This window comes from Tenrec ecaudatus, unplaced genomic scaffold (genome assembly GCF_050624435.1).
Source record: "Tenrec ecaudatus isolate mTenEca1 unplaced genomic scaffold, mTenEca1.hap1 Scaffold_548, whole genome shotgun sequence".
NCBI lineage: Eukaryota > Metazoa > Chordata > Mammalia > Afrosoricida > Tenrecidae > Tenrec > Tenrec ecaudatus.
Window position 1 is genome coordinate 484,460 of NW_027459459.1, and position 19,636 is coordinate 504,095.

Below are 19,636 nucleotides of genomic sequence, written 5' to 3' on the forward strand. Positions count from 1 at the left end.
CTCACACTATTCAGTGGGAGGACTCCCTGGGTAGTGTTTGACTAGCACCCAGGAGGTCGGCAGTTAAATCCCACCCAGAATCCAAGAGGTGCCTAAGGAAGGTAGGCCTGAAAATCTGCTTCCAAAAGGTCACAACCTTAAAAACCCTATGGAACAGTTCTACTCTGAAATGTATGGGAGTCGCTATGAGTCAAAATGGACCGAAAAGCAGCTAATAACAACAACACTGTATAAAGAACAACACTGCAAGACCTTAGGACAAAATACAGAGCAGGCACAATAGCCTCGACTCCACAGGATAGGGCAAGTTATTTTCCTTTGTACCAGAGACCGGAACTGTACAACGGAATGACACGCTGCCTGCTCTTGTGTCATCACCACAGTCGTTGGTCCATGTTGAGCCCATTGCTGTAGCCACTGTGGACATCCATCTTATCAAGGGTCTTCTTCCCTCTTGCTGCCCCTGTCCTTTAACAAGCATTATGCCCTTTCTTAAGAACCAGTCTCTCCTGATAGCATGTCCAATGGATGTGAGATGAAGACTTGCCATCCTCACTTCTAAGGGGCATTCTGGCCGTGCTTTCTCCAAGAGGGATTTGCTTGTTCTTCTGACAGCCCAGACGACTTTCGGTATTGTTTGCACATCATTCACATGCATTGATTTTTCTTCAGTTTTCCTTACTCACTGTCCAGCTCTCACATGCAATTGACCATTGAAACTACTTACCTTGAATTCAGAGCTTAGGGTACACTACCCAAAGCCACATACCTTGTGAGCGGCTGAAACATGTCTGCTGCCAGTATCTGTCCAATTCATTTTATTGAAACATCATACTCAAAAGGTGCTTTAGGCAAACATGTTTTGTCTTTTGACTACATGTCCCAATAATATAACCAGGCTCAGACCCTCACATTGTAATGATTCAGCTATATGTCTGAGAGGAAAAAGACTGCAAACCATAAAACTGATGGGAGAATAGGTACTTACTGTCACCTGCAATGCCATTCCTTCAATAAATATTTATTGAGTGTTATTCAAATGACAACATTTTGCAAAGCTTTAAGAAGACCCAGATGTAGAGAACACAGTCCCTGCTCACAGGAGACTCACAGATACTGCATCAGGGCATTCAGATCAGGGACACCACAGATAGATGCTGAAAGAAAAATCATTAAAAAAATATAGCAACCACGCACGGAATCCAGGACAGATAAAATCCTCAGGAACAGCAATGGGAGTAGCGATACAGTGGTAGCTTTTTAATCTCCCATCATCTTGCATAGGGGTGGAGTCCAGACTGTCACTCAGGCCATAGCCAGTGAGGTCTCAATGTGGGCATGGCCTTCTCTTGAGGATTCTGGCAACTTATGTATTCTTTCCTGGGGGCGAGAGACACCCATGACTTGATATTCCTGCTGACAAGATACATGGATCTACATTGACGGCAGCGAGAGCCTTGAACGGGGAGGAGTCATGTGGAGAGCCATGCCACTTTCCACCTCCACTGGGTCCATAAGACATTCCACCGACTGCCCTGTGATCTTCCAGCACTTGGTGTCATTGCATGTGTTGCATAAGTCTGAAAAAAATTTACACACTGTTATTGGATATATGGGTTAATTTCGTACTTATGGACGTGGTCTGGACTGGGCTGGGATGTTTTCTTAATATACAATTATTCTTCTATATAAAGCTTTTTTAGGACACATGAGTGTTTATGAATGTGCTTCTCTGGTCAACTCTAACTGACTCAGATACCATGAGGGCACAGGGTGGCTGTGTAGGGAAGGGGAGGAAAAGGGAACTTATAACAATGATGGATTTAGAACACACACACACACAGCCTAGGGGCCGAATAACATTAATATGGGTAGAGGGACACAGAAGACAGTGTGTATAAAGATATTAATTTATATATAATTTAGTACGGGTGTGAGGGTTGAGGAGAGAGGGAAAAAACAGGAGCTGATATCAAAGGGGTCAAGTAGAATGATAGTGTTTAGAAAATGATGGTGGCAGCATATGTACAAACTCGCTTGATCTAATTGATTTATGGATTGTTATATTATCTGTCAGAGCCCCCATTAAAATGTGTTCTTTTTTCGATAACAACATAAACTCACTGCCATGGAGTCAATTTTGACTCAGCATAGAACACCCCTGTGGTTTCCTCGCTTGCTATTCTTTAAGGAAACAGAAAGCCTTTTCTTTCCCCTGCAGAGTGGCTGGTGGTTTCAACTATTGACTTTGAGGTTAGCAGGCACCATAGCACCATGATTCCTAAGGATGCTGGTAGAAAGGGAGAACCTTGTGGAACATAATTTAAAATTCTTTAATTATCTAGACTTACTTAACTGGAAGAGTCCCAGAGACTATGACCCTGAGTTACTCTTCAAACCTTGAATTGAAACTGTCCCCTGAAGTCATCTTTAAACTAAATAACAATTTAGCTCTTAAAGGATTGCATCCTTGAGTATTGCAGTCTTTAAAAAATCAGCACAAAACTAAATGGGCTACAGATAAGTCAAAATATATGTGAGAGGGTTGTGGCAGAGAGATTAAGTAAAAAGAAACACCTAGAATAGAAAGAACAAGAATGTTAATTCAATATGAAGAGTGTGACCAATGTCAATGAACATTGTGTCCAGAAAGGGTTGAAATGGAACAGATTTTGCTTTGTATGTTTTCACATATCAAAATTAAATATTAGTAGAAAAAGAGAGAGACTCGCATCTGTTTGAGGCAGACTACCAAATACTGGGTTATATATAATGCTAAGTATTGAAATATTATCCCATTTTCATATGCCAAGTATGGAAAGCCAAGGATGGAGTGAGGCATTCACAGGGGAGATGGCATTTGAATGATCCAGGAATATGGCTAAAGAAGATGCTCATTCCCGGGTGTTTCCACTGGGTTCGCAAACACATCAGCAAATGAATGTCAAATAACGCGTCTCACCCTCTAACTCAGAGCTGTGCAACCGAACTCTCTTCTATGATGAAAATGTTCCAGAGCAGTGATTCTCAACCTGTGGGTCGCGACCCCCATGGCGAGGGGGGTCGAACAATGCTTTCACAGGGGTCATCCGATTCATCACAGTAGCAATATTATAGTTATGAAGTAGCAACAAAAATAATTTTATAGTTGGGGGGAGCACCACATATGAGGAACTATATGAAAGTGTCACAACATTAGGAAGGTTGAGAACCACTGTTCTAAAGGCATGACATCCAACCTGGTAGCTACTACATTTTATCAGGAAAGACCAGTCCATGGAAAGGGACATCATGCTTGGTAAAACTGAAGGTCCACAAGAAAAGAGACTGACCATCAAGGAGATGGGCTGACACCATGGCTGCAACAATGGACTCCAACCTAACAACCAAGGCGAGATTTGGCACAAGATCAGGCAGTGTCCTCAAAGTAACATCCTTGATCTTCAGTCTTTTTAAAAGATCTGGTGTAGCACATTTAGCCAATGCAACGTGTCATTTGATGTCTTGGCTGATGCTTCCTTGAGCATTGATCTGGCTTAGGGTTTAAAAATTCCCCTTGGCTTCTCAATCATACAGGAGGCCCACACAGTGATCATCTTTCCTCACTACACAGAGTGTCATGCCCCACTCACATTGGTCTCCTTGCTGTTCCAGGAAGAAGCTTGGAGAACCCAATCACAAGGCCTTTTGCACTGACTGTCTCCTACCTGGAACACTTTCCCCACCGCCACATGGCCACTCCTGTGTCTTCCTGCCTTATTCAAGTACTGCACTATCAATGAGATCTTCCTTGGCTGTGATGCACTACTTGCCCCAAGTTTCCCATCCAGCGCAGTTTAGTGAGAAAAATCTCACTGCTACCTGCAGGGTGGGAGCCTCGGCACTGGCATCTCAGAAAATGGAGCATAATCAGAACAGAAATGTGACCCTACCTCTCATGCTAAAAGGCTGCTAACTGCAAGATCTAAACCACCACACAACCAGCCACTTCTCAGGAGAAAGGCTGAAAGTTACTCTCAGAAACCTACAGGGGAAGTTCTACCCTGTCTTATAGGGTCATTATGAGTCAGTATCAACTCTATGGCAGTAAATTTGCATTTAGGGGGGGCGCGTTCTAAGGAGCTCTGGGTCACATACCCTGATCAATCCAACTGGCAGCTGCATCAGCTGGCTAAGGCTTCAAAAGACTGAGTAGGTAACCCAGAGCTCAGTGCTGTTGGCAGAAACTTGTGGGGGTTCAGAAGGACTTGAGGTGATGGTGTCCTTCTCAGTGGCCTCAGATAATCTTCTCCCCGGTCTGGGCATCAGCATCTTCTTTGCAAAATGGGATGATTGCATTAGAGAACCTCTAAACTCCTACATACCTGAGCAACCAGGAAGCAATTGTGAATCCTGGAGAGGAGCAAAGACTATGCTGGTGGCTCTGCAAATCTTGGGAAGCCTGGATCCGATGCGGCTGGAACTGTCCACAGCGAGGCACCAAGAATCCCGAGAGCTGTAGTTCAGGTCTCCCCCTTGCCTGTGTACCATGGAAGATTTAATAAATGTTCTCCTCATGCTAGGATCCTTGGTGGCAAAGTGGCAAAATCCCTTCACATTGGCCTGTTAACTGCAGGGTTGGCAGTTCAAACGCACCTGCTGCATTCCTGTAGGAAGGGCAGCTTTCAACTCCCACAAAGAATTGTTGTTTCAGAAATCCACAAGGACAGTTGTATCCTGTAACTATGAGTCAGAACTGGCACAATAGCAGTGCGTGAGTGAGCTTTAAACTACGTTTGAGACTGTGGTCTAATTTGAATTCCCCTACCTGTCCATTGGGTGTCATGGGAAGAGAGTAGATAGGAGAAAAAAGGGTAGGCGGCAGTGAGGGAGGAGAGTAGAATGTACTGGAGTAACACATTCTGGCAGAAAATTTTGTGTATGTGTGTGTGTGCGTGTTCTATTGTAATTCACACAGATTATGGGTGGGGGAGGGAACTGAAAAAGTAAATATCCATGAAAAGAAATTTTTTTTTCTTTGGTGATTTTCCTTTTGTTGAGCTAAGGGATGGAGAATGTACTGCATGGGCGTGACCAGCCACTGGACTTGTGTGCTGTTAACACACCCTCCTGCCTTTGCATGCTGGGGGCCTCTCTGTAAACAGAAGTGACTTGTGACTTCTGATTTCCTGGGGCTCTAATGAGAACCCGAGAATAGAAGTTCTAAATCATGAACAAAGGAGATACAAAGGGTTAATGAGAGGACAGAAGTTTGAAGTTTCATTGGATGAAAACAGCGCCAGCATCCAACAAACATGCCAAAGGCTGAACTCTGCCCGGAAGTAATGAATGAGCACTGCCTTTAGCCCGTGTCCTCACTCTCCCCGTTTCCTGCACTCCAAGCCAGCCTCACTAAGAGTAGTCAAAGGTGACATGGTGGTCCTTTCATCTCTCTCTGACCCCTCACGCTGCCTTCACCTCTATCCAAGTTGCTTCATCCTTCCCCCTTCTCCCTGATCTTCCTCGTGGAAAGATCTAATTCATACTAACTGGTAAAAGTCAGTTAGCACACAAGAAAGAAGACATCTCCTTCCTCAGCCTATGCTGCAGAAAAGGAAACTCGGGCTTGAGCTCATTTGCCCAACTGTCAAAGGTCCCATCACGGGCAGGGCCATGATGTGAAAATTCAAGCAAGCAGCCCCAGAGCCAGAGCTCCCAACCCTCATCCACTGCAGTTCAAGTTCATGGGGTGAAGTGGTGAAAAGCTAACCAGAAACTGAGAGTCAATGTAGATGCCCAAGGCTTACTTGCCAGGGCACTCACTCACTGCCATTGAGTCAATGCTGACTCATAACAACCCTATAGGACAGGGTAGAATTCCCCTGTGAGTTACTGAGGATGTATCTCTTTATAGGAATAGAAAGCCCCATCTCTCCCTTGTGGAGTGGCTAGTGGTTTTAAACTGTTGCACAAAGCATAACCATGACACCATCAGGACTCCAAAACATGCCAGGGCAATCAATGGTTCTGTGAGATCTCTCAGGATAGAGATATACCTTGCTCATTGGCTACACACGAGAAAGCATTCACCTCCAAGCCTAGTTTGTGATCCAAGTGAGTTTTATGAGAATTAGAAGAAGTTTCAGGATTATAAAGGCACCTGCAGGGCTCTTCAGAAATGTGCATCTCCTTAGAAGCTTTCCTGAAAGTCACGAGGTTTGATCTGTGCTCCTGCCTTTTAAATCACTCCCAGAGGTGGGGCGTGCTGGTGACCCTGGTTGAACTCATTGGCTGAACTGAATTCACCTGGCCTTGTTGGGCCAATTCAGGTGCAGAACACAGCCAGGTGTACCTCCCCTTCCTGGCTGGGAACCTGAGCCTTTGAGCATGCGCAGTGTACCACTCGTTCATGGGACAAAGGCTCAGACTGCTGACCATGCGTAATGGATGCCTCAGTCCCTAAGGTAAACTACCTAGCAGTTCCAAAACCCCACTGCTTTGTAGTGTTCATGAACTTTGGCAGGAACACATCCTTACCACGAAGAATCCTGGTGGCCCAATGGCTAAGCACTTGGGCTTTAGACCGCGGTCAGTAGCAACACATGAGAAAAAGGTCTTGCCATTGTAAACATTCCACCCCACTGCCATCAAACGCAAAGGACCTCTGGTGACATAGCGGGCTACTCACAGAGCTACTAAATGCAAAGTCAACAGTTCTAACCCACCAGCTTCACTGTGGGAGAAAGATGAAGCTATCTATTCCTATAGAGACATAATATCTCAGAAACCTATAGGGAAAATTCTACCCTGCCATGGACTACTAAACGAACAACCTAATCTGACTTGGAAGAAGTCAGGCCAGAGTGCCCTTGACAGCATATATGGCAAGATTTTGCCTCCCAAATATGTTGGACATATTGTCTGGAGAAGGACATCCTGCTTGGTAAAGTGGAGGGGCAGCACAAAAGAGGAAGGCCCTCAATGAGCTGGATTGACACCGTGGCTGCATCAATGGACTCAGGCAGAGAACAAATGTGATGATGGTGCAGGACCTGGAAGTGTTTGGTTCTGTTGTGCATAGGGTCACTTTGGATCAGAAACCACTCAATGGCACCCGACAGCAACAACAGTATATAAGATCACCATGAGTTGGAATCAACTCGATAGAAAGTGGGCTTTGGGTCTGTCATGGAACCAACCCTGGCTCATAGCGACCCAATCATGGGATTCTGAGGCTGTAAATCTTCATGGGAGCAGAGGGCCTCATCTGTCTCCTGCGGAGCAGCTGGTAGGTGTGAACCCCTGACTTTGCAGTTGACAGTCCAACACTTCCCTTAAAGTACCCCCCGGGGCTCCTTTGGTAACGATGACAGACTAGGAAACCCAATAGGGACATTTCTACTCTGTCACATGAAGGCATCCTGTGCAGAATGGGCTCAACGGGAACTAACACCAAACCCACCACTTTTAACACCATCCCAACCTTACAGACTGTGCTAGGCTCTTGAAGGAATTGACTTTTTGCACTCCCACTGAGTGAGCTATGAGCATGCATGCCAACACGTAACTTCCGGTCCTGAACTAGGGATCAGCTGCACATGTAAGGATGTGCTTCTAATGTGGAAGGAAGTAAAGAGAGGGGATCTGGAAGCAGGAAAAGCCAGGAAGCAGGAGTCACTTAGGCAGACCCCTTTCAGAAACCAACTTAATTAGCATATCACAGATCCTGGCTCAGAGGTGATGTTCAAAGAAGAATTGTTGACTGAATATACAAGGGAAGGAACAGAATAAGTGAACACAGAAATGTGCTAATGACCAAATTGACTCACAGTTCCGACCCTGCTCTTCTTCTTCCAGGTTCTTCTCTAGTTACTAATGGTATTTGCTTGACCTCTCACAAGCACAAAAGGAGCCCTGGTGGCCTAGCGGTTAGGCAGTGGGCTGCTAACCACCAAACTAGCAGTTCTAAATTAGCAGGCATTCTGAAGGAGAACAACAAGCTGTCTGCTCCTTTAAAGAATTACAGTCTTGGGAATGCACAGTGGTAGCTCTACCCTGGCCCATAGGGCTGCTCTGAGTCTGACTCGACTGGACAGCAGTGAGTATGGGTTTGGTTTGGTTTTCACAGGTACCCCGATCCATTGGTGGTCTTGGTAAATTGCACACGCTGGTTCAGTGGACCTTGTGTAGGGCTTGAGAATTTGCACTTCTAACAAGCTCCTGATGTTGCTAGTCTGTGACCATATTTAGGATGGCAAGGCTCTGGACTACCCGGGTCTTCCTGGTGGCTGCTGTCACAGCACAAGTTCCCAAGAGTGCACCGCTACTCATTTCTTTGTAATGATTTGGACTGAGGTTTCCCAGCCATTTCATCAAGGTTTTTGGCTATTTGTTCCATGACACTGAAAAGTTTGGACCTGACATATGCAGCTCAGGCTGTATTATCTATCTTCTCTGCCCTCTTGGATTGGAGATGGATCACCTATGAAGCGATGAGGGTAAGAAGGGTTGGGTGTCCCCGGGTAATGTGAACAGTTAGCGCGCTCAACCACTGCTGATTAAAAGGTTTGCGGTTCAAATCCAAGGCCCCTCAGGAGAAAGGCCTGCTGATTGACTTCTGAACGACCAGCCTTTGAAAGCTCTGTGGGGTCCCGTGGTGCTGACCCACACGGCGTCACCGTGAGTTTGAATGGACTCCTCAGAAACGGGTTTAGTAAGCAGCACAAAGAGGAAACTCCTTGGTGAACTGGAGGACACGGTAGCTGAAACCATGGGCTCCAACATACTACTCCTGAGGCTGGCAAAGGACCGGGCAGTGCTGCCTTGTGTTTCAAAGAAGGTCCCTGTGATGTCAGAATGACTGGACAGCACTAACAACAACAAAGGATGTCAGGGCCCTTCACTTCCCCAGACCACTGACCAGGTTCAAAGACCCGCATGCGAGTATAGTTTCACAGTTAGACGTGTTTAGAAAAAATAATGTTTGCAAAAGTAAAATCTTGGTTTACATTTTACAGAGCATGCACAATGAGTAGAACTCTTAAGGTCCACCGGAACCTGTTTAGGGTCCCCTCCACTTGCTCACCACCGATAAGTCGATTCTGACTCATATTGATCCTACAGGAGAGGTTAAAATTTCCCCTGTGGGTATTTCAGAAACTGTAGCTCCTTATGGGAATAGAAAGCCTCCTCTTTCTCTGCAGCTGGTGGGTTCAAACTGCCAACCTTGTCTTTAGCAGCTCAGGACTGACTTGTATCTCTATGAAACCAAAATCTACCTCACTGCCAGGGAGGTGATGCTGACTCATAGTGACCCTGTGAGGCAGAGTAGATCTGTCCCTGTGAGTTTCTGAGACTGTAACTCTTTATAGGAGTAGACAGACTCTTCTTCCCACGGAGTGGCTGGTGGTTTCAAAGTGCTGACTTTGGTGTTAGCAGCCCAACATGCAAACACTATGCCACCAAAGCTCCTTTTGTACTCCTATAAGTAGATAAATATTTCTCTTATATCTGTGTTTCAACCAAAGGCATGGCTATAAAGGAAAAAAGGCCATGAGTGTCAAGAATGATTTGAAAATGTGGAGTTCTTTTGGGAAAGGATATATATATATATATATATATATATATATATATATATATATATATATATATATATATATATATATATATATATATATATATATACTTGTGTATATAAATAGAATTCTGACGGCGGCAAGAGTGGTCAGGAGTTGGACTGTTAATCTCAAGGTCAGCAGTTTGAATGACCAACCGCTCCTCTGGAGAAAGAGGAGATTTTCTACTCCTCTAAAGAATCACAGTCTCAGAAACCCACGGGGGCCATTTTACTCAGTCCCATGGGCCTGTGAGTTGGAATGGACTTGATGGCAGTGAGGGCATGTAAATATGCAAACACCCACCTCGGACTTAGGATTTGACCTGCTCCCTCAGCCCTGTGAGCATCTGCATCCGAAGCCATGGACTTGGCCTTCTGTGAAGAACCCATTAGTGCACCGCCACAAAGAGAATGAGTTTCCTCTGTGTCAGTCCATTACCCTGCCAACGTTCAGGATGGAGCCAACACCCTTGGTTTCCCAGAGAAATTGGCTCAACATCCCCCTGATGTGGTTGCATGACATAGGCCACTCATGCAATGCACTGCATGTGCTCTATTTAATGCACTATCACCAACAAGTCTACATGGGTGGTAACTCTGAAAACCTTGCCCAAACAGCTGGCTTCACCAAAGTATATGGAACCATGTGGAGTCGTCGACCAGTTCGACTCTGCACTGGCTGTACGTTGGCATTGCCAAGGGGGCTTTCTCACTGACCGTGACCTGAATCCTGCTTCCACTAAGCCTTGCTTCATTGGTCTGGGATGGGGCCAGGCCAATGGGAGGCTTGAAAGCTCCTAAGGGATTCCAAAGTATGACCAAGGGTGAACAGTACTGTTTTTGGCCATCACATCCGGGAAGGCCCTTGGGACTTTGCCACTCAAAGTATGATAGGTCAAGGAAACAGCAACATCAGCATTAGCTTCTCCCATGCTAATGCCATCGAGTTGATGCTGACTCATATAGACCCTACAGGACAGGGCAGAACTGCCCTTGTGGGTTTCCCAGACTGTCACTCTTGCCCGGAGTCTACAGCCTCATATTTCTCCCAAGGAGTGGCTGGTGGTTTAGGACTACTCTCCTTGTGGTTAACAGCCCAAGAGTACCAGGGCCTCTAGAACTGCTGGATCCTAGACCCCACCCTGAACCCACAAAATCAGAATCTGCCCCCCAGCCCGATTTCCAGGAACCTGGGTAAGTGCATGCATGTGAAAGTTTAAGAAATACTTCCTTAGAAACCATTACTTTCCAGAACAAACTCCTCCTGCCAGAGGTGCAGAAATGGAAGCCCATTAGGCCATGCTCGCCTAGAAGCAATTTGAGGTCTCAGTGCTCCTATATCCTGGCTGTCATCCAGATTTCCTTATTCTCACCTGGACTGTTGTCACTGCAGCAGGTATTGGTGAGTCCTCAGCACGAACAGCCCCAAATTCGGTCTAGAGACACAGCTCCCATTTCAGAGTAGTACAATCCACAGTTTCCTGTAGAGTTTCTGGCTTTTACTGGCTTGGGGTAGGGTCTAGTGGGAAACGCATCTTAGCAAGAGCCATTATGTATTCTGGATGTGCACAATGAGTTTGTCTTGAGGCATATTTATGTCTGATGTTGTTATGTATTCTCTTTCTATCCCATGCAACCTTATTTTTTTTGAAAATTTATATTTGCTTTTAATTACCCAGACATATAAGTGATTTATAGCTAGGTCTGATCGATTGGAATCAGATGACCACGCCTGGATTAACCATGGGTCCTGGTGACCATTAGGCACTTCTTTCCATGAATGATATTTTCACCTGAGTGAATGCATTCACGACTTTTCTTCTCTTAAGATAAATAAGCAGGTGGGTATCATTTTGCTCTGCTGGCACTTCCTTGTGCTGTTTTAAGTTCACCCAGCAATTTTTAAAAAGAGAAACATATTACAACTGTCACACACTTTATAATTCATGTGGAAAAATTTGGGGGAGAGCTAAATAGAGGTGACCCGTGGTGCAGTCTTACTTACTGCTTGTTAGAAGGTACTGAAATCTTATATACATAAACACTAGAAACCAGGAGAGAGGAAATGGTGGTTCCATGGCAGAATTCTCACTAGCCATGCAGGAAATTTGGGTTTGATTCTTGGCCAGTGCGCCTCCTGTTACAGCTACCACCTAACTGCTAGTGGAGGCTGGCATATTGCTATGATGCTGAACAGATTTTAGCGATGTTTTCTGCCTACAGACAGACTAGGAGGAAAGGCCTGGTGAACTCCTTCAAGCCATCAGCCACTGAAAACCCCCCAGCTGACAAGGGGTCAAATCTACAACCCATTGAAGGAATGGGGTAGGACCAGTGGGCATTGAGTTCTGTAGCGCATGGAGTCCGCATGAGTCAGCTGGCTGACTTGAAGGCAATTGTCCACAGCACTCTCTAGGAAGGCAGTGGTTGGAGCACATAGGCGTCCTTCATGTGGCCCCATGATCATCAGGCCTTAAGTCATGCAACCAACTCTGGGAAATGAGAGATGCCCGGGGTACCAGGAATATTTGAAAGACCTGGAGTAAATTGGTTCAGCCCAGGGGAGTTCTGGAAACCACCGAGGTAAGCTTCCTGCTGAAACCACTAACTTAGCTCCAGTGCGAGTGGATGGGTGTCTGCACATGTACCCAGCCACCATTAGTGCGTTTGTTGTTGTTGTTGTTGTTGCCGTTCACGTCCGTAGAGTCAATGCCGATTCACAGTGACCCTATATGACAGGGTAGAATTCCCCCTGTGACTTTCTGACACTGTGACTCTTTACAGGAGTAAAAAAGCCTCATCTTTCTCTTGAGGAGTGGCTGGTGGTTTTGAATGGTTGATCTTGCCATTAGTCCATTGCGTAACCAGGTGCTGTCAATTTGGTTCCAATTCATGGCCACTCTATGTACAGCAGAACAAAACAACACGCTGCCCTGCGCATTTCTCACAGCCATTCCTACATTTGAGCCACTGTGTCAACTCATCTTGTGGAGGTTTGTCCTCCTTTTGTCTTGACCAAGCATGCTGTCCAACTCCAGGGACTGGTCCCTCCTGATAACACCCAAAGTACATGAAGCCAAATGTCACCATCCTCGCTTCTAAGAATCAATCTGGCTGTAGTTCTTTCAACATGGATTTGTTTGTTCTCCTAGAAGTTCCTTGGTGTATTCAATATTCCTCACCAGGACCATATTTCAAATGCATCAATTCTTCTCATGGGACTTCCTTATGCATTTTCCAGCTTCCACATGAAAATAATCATGCCTTGGGATAGGATACTCCTGAGTTTTTAAGGTGACAAAGTCACCTTGGTTCAAAAAAAATGTTTAAAAGGCCTTTTGCAGCAAATTCACTGAAAGCAATTTATCCAGTGATTTTTTTACAGATATTTCTATGAGCGTTGGTTGTGGATGGGTCCAAGTAAGATGAAATGCTTCATCATTTAAATCTTTTCTCTGTTTATCATGTTGCTTATTGGTTCAGTGGTGAGGATTCTTGTTCTTTTAACCTCTAGTTGTAATCCATACTGAAGACTATCATCTTTGAACTTCATCAGTAAGTGCTTCAACTCCTCTTCCCTTGCAGCAAGCAAGGCTGGTCGCCTGCATATTTCAGGCTGTTCTCAAATCTTCCTGCAATCCTGAAGTCTCCAATTCAGCCATTCAAAACTCAAAACAGCTCAATGCCATGGAAGTCAAGTCAATTCTGACTCGAGCAACACTGTAGGCCAGGAAAGAACCTCCCGGAAGGTTTCCAAGGCTGTAATCTTTGTGGCAGCACATGGTCACATCTTTCTCACTCGGGATAGCTGGTGAATTCCAAGTGTTGCTCTTTCGGTTAACAGTGAAGTGCTTAAACATTGCCCTACCTGGATTCCAAGTGTGAGCTAGCAGCCACAATTTTCTTCTGAGACCAAAGGGGTTGTTAGCTGTGAATTCTTGACCAAGGGTGGTCCAGCAGACCTGCTCAGTATTCTCCCAGGTGCAAAATCCATCAAGAGGATGCATTGTCATTATTTTTAATCACATAACACACCCAGGTGTAGCAGCAACCCAGCTTTGTAATATCACCCTGGTTTTGATAAATATGTACCATTCCTTGATAACGCTTCCAAATCCTTTAATATCCTGCAGCTCAGTCCCTGATGTCTGGCTGTAACAAAAGGTGTGAAGGGAGACCATATGTCAATAAACTCTCCCCGTCTGCCACAACTCAGCGCATAATCAGCTCCACGGTAAAATGCATGGTAAGTCAGTTATGCGCTGGCGGGGAGGGCAAGGGGCCCCTTTCAGGTTTGTCTTCTGATGAAGTTGACAAAAATGACTTCTTATTTCAGCCTATTAGGAGAGTGAGAGTTGCCCCCCCTCCCTCGCCATTTTTCTTTTCCCTTTTTGTCCCTTTCCCCTTGGAGGGACAGCCTGTTCTGCTATTCTGAAAGGGTTGTCTGTTTTATGCTGCGCTCTCCACTCCATTAAATCACCTTTCCTCACATTAAATACAGGTCTTCAGGGTGGTCAGAGAGCTTTGCTGTGAGGGATAATGATATAATTAGGATGACATGCATGAAAAATCATTTTTCAGCTCAATCCCAGGCAGACCACGGGGAAGCATGAAATGGGAAGGGGGAGAGGTGTACCTCACTTTAGACAAGAGCCAGGCTTCTGAGGGGGCCAGTCTCGACCTGGAAGGCTGCTGAAGGCTTCTTTACCTCACTCACTCATTCACTCATTCATTCAACCAGCTTGCTACTTACTTATTAAATGCCAGACCTTGGGGCTCTCTCACTGAACAAAAAAGACAAAAATCCCCCTTCTGTCAAGAAGCTTCCATAAACAGAGGCATTCAAATACTTCCTAGAGAATGTGTTTAAAGTCCAATTTACACAAAAGCAGAAGAGACTGATGCGAGGGGTTTCACACACACACATGTTCATATATGACTCCCATTGCAGCGACAAAGTGTAGGACTCTTCCAGGAGACACTCTTCATTGGAGTTAAATTGCTCCCCCCAACCCCCTGAGCTCTCTCTCTCTCTCTCTTTTTTTTCTTTCTTTCTGAGAGCAATTGCCCTTGGAAGGGATTAGCTGTTATCACTCTCTAACACCTTAGTGTGAACTTATTTATTGGCTCCTTTTCCTGCCTAGATAGGAGGGGCCTCCAGGGCTGCTAAAAGCCAGAAAAATCCCAAAAAAGGCAGCAGCAAGAGAGGCAGGGGACAATTGGTGCCAGTGTTTCTCATTTGAGTGGGGGGGGGGCATTTGTTAAAGATGCAGATTACACACGCATACAGCACACACACACTTCCCTGCTGCCCCACCCAATATGGCCCTACTAAATAAGGATCCTACCCCACCATCTGTCCGGGAGCCCCTGAACTGGCCCTTCCCATGAAACAAGCCAGGGCCATTGAAAGTGACTCTTTAGGCAAAAGACCAGTGACTTAGGTTTTCCAAACCACGATAAAGCCCATTTGTTAAGCACTTGCATATTAACCAAAAGGTTGATGCTTCAAACCCACCCACAGGTTCCTAGGAAAGCAGGCCTGGTGATCTGTTTCTGAAAGGGCACAGTCTTGAAAAGGATCCCTGGTAACATATTGTCCTGCTAGCCATAAGGTCAGCAGTTCAATACTACCAGCTGCTCTGAGAGAGAAAGCTGAAGCTTTCTACTGTACAGATGTATAGTCTCAGAAACCTACCAGGGCAAGTATACTCTGCTGCCATGAGTCAGAATTGACTCAATGGCAGCAAGTGAGTGGATGGGCAGGGATTGATTGGGCACCAACTAACACTAAGAGCAACTATTTTGGGTGGCAGTGACATTCTTCTGCTTTATCTAGAATCTGAACTCTCAGCGTCATTAACAATGGAGGCAACAGACAAATAATTATAACCTACAGAAGGGTAAAGAAAAGCTAAAGAAGTTACTTCTGTTTGGGGTTTAGTTGTGTGCTTTTTTTAGCAGAAAATATGAACTATGAAGGAGCAGGGACTTGCTGGACTTAAATATGAACTGTAAGATCTCTCTCCGGGCTAGAGTTACATCTCAGTTCTTGGCTCTGCATGAGAAAGAATTCACGCCAAAGCCTGGCTCGTGATCCAAGTGAGTTTAATGAAAGTTAAAAGAAGTTTCAGGTTGTACGCGCCACCCCTAGGATTGCTCCCCACCATGCAGCCTGACAGAGACTGCTCGAGGTCATGCAAAGATCTCTCTCCTAAGTTTTCCTCCAAAAAAAGACCTGTCTCATGTTCTTTCTCAAGTTCTCTCCCCAGTTCCTGTCCCCAGTTTTTCCTTTCTCCCCCTCGCTCCTGCCTTTTCAAGGATTCCCGGGGGGAGGCATGGTGAATGACCCCAGATCGATCCCATTGGCTGAATTGCAATCACCTGGCCCAGGTGGGCTGATCCAGGTTTAACGCCCATCTGTACCCACCAGCGGGAAAACCTAGGCTTTTGTTCTATGCTTGGTTCTCCTGGGCATGCGTCAATGGACATCTCATTCCTGCCTATCTGCCTAACAAAACCTATTTTTCAACCCCAAGTCTTTCTTGCCAAAAAATAATGTCCCATAATAGGAATGGCATGAGCAGGGCTTCTGCGTTGGATCAGATCAAGAAGATAGCTTTCATGCCCTGTACTAAGATCACAAAAGAATGTAATCCAGTGCCTTGTAGACAGTCTCGTGTACACAAAAGTTTTTCTAAGAGTCTCCAGAAGGCTGTGCTACAGCCTAAATAGGCTGAATTGCAACCTAAAACAGAGAGGGACCCATTTCAAAGAGATGTGGGGACATGGCTTTCATAAAATTGAATGCATCATGTAATCCAGTGCAAGGGAAACCCAGTAACTTTGGGAAGGAACTGCATTGGCTTGGACTAAAGAGCCAGAGATAGTGCTACATAAAAAGAAAGAAGATGATTGATAAAGCAACCCAGACATTATTGTGGAAAAGGAAAAGGGACTTAGAAGACAATCAAAAGCTACAAGGAACCTCTCTTAGGGAGAAGTCTTGTGGTTTCAACTTGTGTGCTCTGGGGGATATTTGGCAGTCACGTATTAAATTATGCATTCAATTTAATCCCTTTAAGGGATTTTGTCACTGGGCCTACAGCCCAACTATCCTGACAAAAAAATCTATCTTGAAAATCACCCTGCTGTGAGGAAGCTAAAGGCAAGCACATGATACGATCACATGGAGGGAAATTGGGGAGCCAATGCAACAGCAAGAACCCAGGCCCTAGACCTATGACCCAAAGCAAACCCATCTTGCCGGGTCTCGCTGCTTGAGCTGGTTTGGCCAATGCCACGTGGAGTGGAGATGTGCTGCCCCAGCCAAACCTTCCTCAAATTACAAAATTATGAGCAAATAATACACTGAGTGGGATTGAAAGTCACTATGCAGCAATAGGTAAGTAAAACATATGGGCCTACCATTACCTATCTGTAAAGAGTCTTTGGCAATGGTTTATGGAAGACGCAGGCCCTGATTACCTCCCATAACATGTATTCTTTATCATAGCCACGGACACTCATGGAAACATTAAAGTTGTGCTTGAGAGAGGAAAAGGTGAGTTAAGAACTGAGAAAGATGGTCATGTGGCCTGGATATTGCTCAAACACTCCATTCTCCTTGGTCTCTTGGAAGAAGGAGAGGGATGAGAACCCAAAGCTGTAAACATTGTGTGGATTAGAAACGTGTTAAGTTTGGTGTGAGGGCTGAAGGCCCACGTTGGTAAAATTATTTCTGTGGGATTTTCTAGAACCAGAGCTGCTCTGAGGCCCACACTGGAGAGAATGCCATTGTCATTACCCTTGTATGCTTTATTTTGGCTGAGTCCCTCCACCACCATGTGTCAGGGCTTACTCAGTGCCCCTTCTCAGCCCTGATACACGGTGTTGCCAAAAGGGCTCAGAGATGTTAAGCAATCTGATCAAGGTCATGAGGCTTAAGGTCAGGTACAGAGCCAGACACTGAAATGCAAGAAGACTGACTCCTATGCCCAGACCTGGGACAAATCTCTCTGACAGAGCTGGGTAGATGCCCCTAAACATCCGTCTTGTGTGTGTGTATTTGTGTGTGTGTGTGTGTGTGTGTATCCACATATATATGTTTGGTTTATTTGTCATCAACATAATTAGAGTATTTCTATCCAATTAAAAAATGAATTAAGCCAAGATTGGTGGTTTACAATTTACACAAGTGCCTTTATGAACTATCATGGTTTACTTTCTTTCATTGGGAGGCAGCTCCAAGCTTCAGACCTCTTCACTCCCCAGGTGAGGTGCTACATTCAGACCAGAGTCAGAGGAAAGGATTGACCAGAAAGAGTCAGTTCACTGAATGAGGTTCCTTTTAAAAGGAAGCCAAAATTGCCCTCTAAACTCATGGCCATCAAGTCAATACTAGCTCATACTGAGGGACCCTGTTGAACAGGATCCTATGGTACAGGGTAGCTCTGTCCCTGTGACTCTCCAAGACTAACTCCATGGAAGCAGAAAGCACCAGGTTTCTGCCACAGGGCTGATGGTGGTATCAAATGACTGGCCTTTATGATGTCAGCTCAACTTGTAACTACTATGCCAAAAGGGCACTTAGTCAATCTAACAGGTCTGGCAAAATGTAGAGCCAGACATTATATACTGAAAAGGGCTCACCACCACCACCACCACCAAAGGCTGGCTTTCTGGTGGGGTCTTCTGAAGGGTAAGGGTAAGGGTAAGGGTAAGGGTAAGGGTAAGGGTAAGGGTAAGGGTAAGGGTTAGGGTTAGGGTTAGGGTTAGGGTTAGGGTTAGGGTTAGGGTTAGGGTTAGGGTTAGGGTTAGGGTTAGGGTTAGGGTTAGGGTTAGGGTTAGGGTTAGATAAAATTGATGTGTGACTTGATAGGGCCACTAGTAAGCCAGCATATATAAATGACTTACTCCCTCCCCCAACAGAATGGGTTCTTTTCTCCAAGATTTCACGAAACATGGCATGACCAGGAAAGACAACCGGTCCAAATTCCTAAAGCCACCAAAGTGGAGGCCGTCCCTCTCCTCCCCTCCCCATCCTCGTCCTCTTTATCCCACTTTGCAGGACGACTCAGGAGCGGGAGAGCTGGCTTAAGACCCATTGTGACCGCTGCCTGCCTATCAGTTCATGGGGGCAAAAGGAAGAGAAATACCACTTCTTTTAAAGTCACCCCCCAACACGTGCACTAGGGCTGGCATGTCCTCTCCACCCCCCAAGAAGGATCACTGGTCAGCAGCATTCTCTGCTTAAGGCAAGCAGCCCAAACACCTGGGGAAACCCCAAGAGTCCCTCCTTGGGTCTATGTCCCAATTTTTTCCCCAGGATTGCATAATTGGAATAAACAAACCCCCCTGTCTGAGAAACCACAAGGTCTGATTTCTTTGCTAGACTAGCTTTTCCACATGCAGCAGCCCACCTCAGACAAGTGTCAGCCACTTCTGCAGGTGCTGTTCACAGCAGAGGAAGGGGAGCCCTTCCAGAGAGAGGCCCAGAAAGCAGTCAATAGAACTGATGGTCAGCCAGCGGGCACTCCCCAGTGGAGAGAAACTCTTTTTACCACTCCACGAATAATGTGGGACCCAAACTCCCAGTAAGGCCCCGAGGGCTTAGCCAGGTATCACCAGTCTCTCTTGCAGGGCCTCCGCGGGACAACTAGGAAACCTATGCATTTATCTAAGGTCAGTGAGAATTTTCAGGCGCCTACAAGCGAATGTCTGTCTGCCTGCCTGCCTGCCTTTTTAGAGTGGCTGATGGAAGCCTGCGTTCTTTGTACCCCCAATGACCCAGAGGCCCCCGAAAACAAGAGGGAAATAAGTATTGCCTTTATTACTCAGCCCGCCTCAGACATGAAAAAGAAATGGGAAGCATTTGAAGGGAACAATCATCGTGATTTGGTAGAAGTGTCTTATTGGGTGTATCACAACACGGATGACCCTACCACGACAGAGACAAAGAAATAGCTAAAATACTAGGAATTGCCATGAGACACAACAGAGACTCAGAAAAAGAGATCATGGCCCACTCATGGAGAGACT

The 19,636-nt window shown here is 45.7% G+C and overlaps 1 protein-coding gene across 4 annotated transcripts in view; it reads right to left on the reverse strand.

The window, feature by feature from the left end:
• Positions 1-1,085: 1,085 nt before the first annotated feature.
• LOC142436717 (thyrotropin-releasing hormone-degrading ectoenzyme-like) overlaps positions 1,086-19,636 on the reverse strand; it is a 425,143-nt gene continuing 406,592 nt past the window's right edge. For 2 of the 4 annotated variants that reach the window (XM_075540194.1, XM_075540196.1), the window contains exon 4: positions 4,395-4,519. Coding sequence is in view for 1 of the 4 variants with exons in the window: in XM_075540201.1 (XP_075396316.1) it covers positions 1,435-1,580; positions 4,365-4,519 (301 nt within the window). In the remaining 3 variants the exon portion in view is untranslated. Of the gene's footprint in view, positions 1,581-4,364; positions 4,520-19,636 lie in introns of those variants that run through there. The other 2 variants (XM_075540201.1, XM_075540200.1) reach the window with 2 other exon arrangements.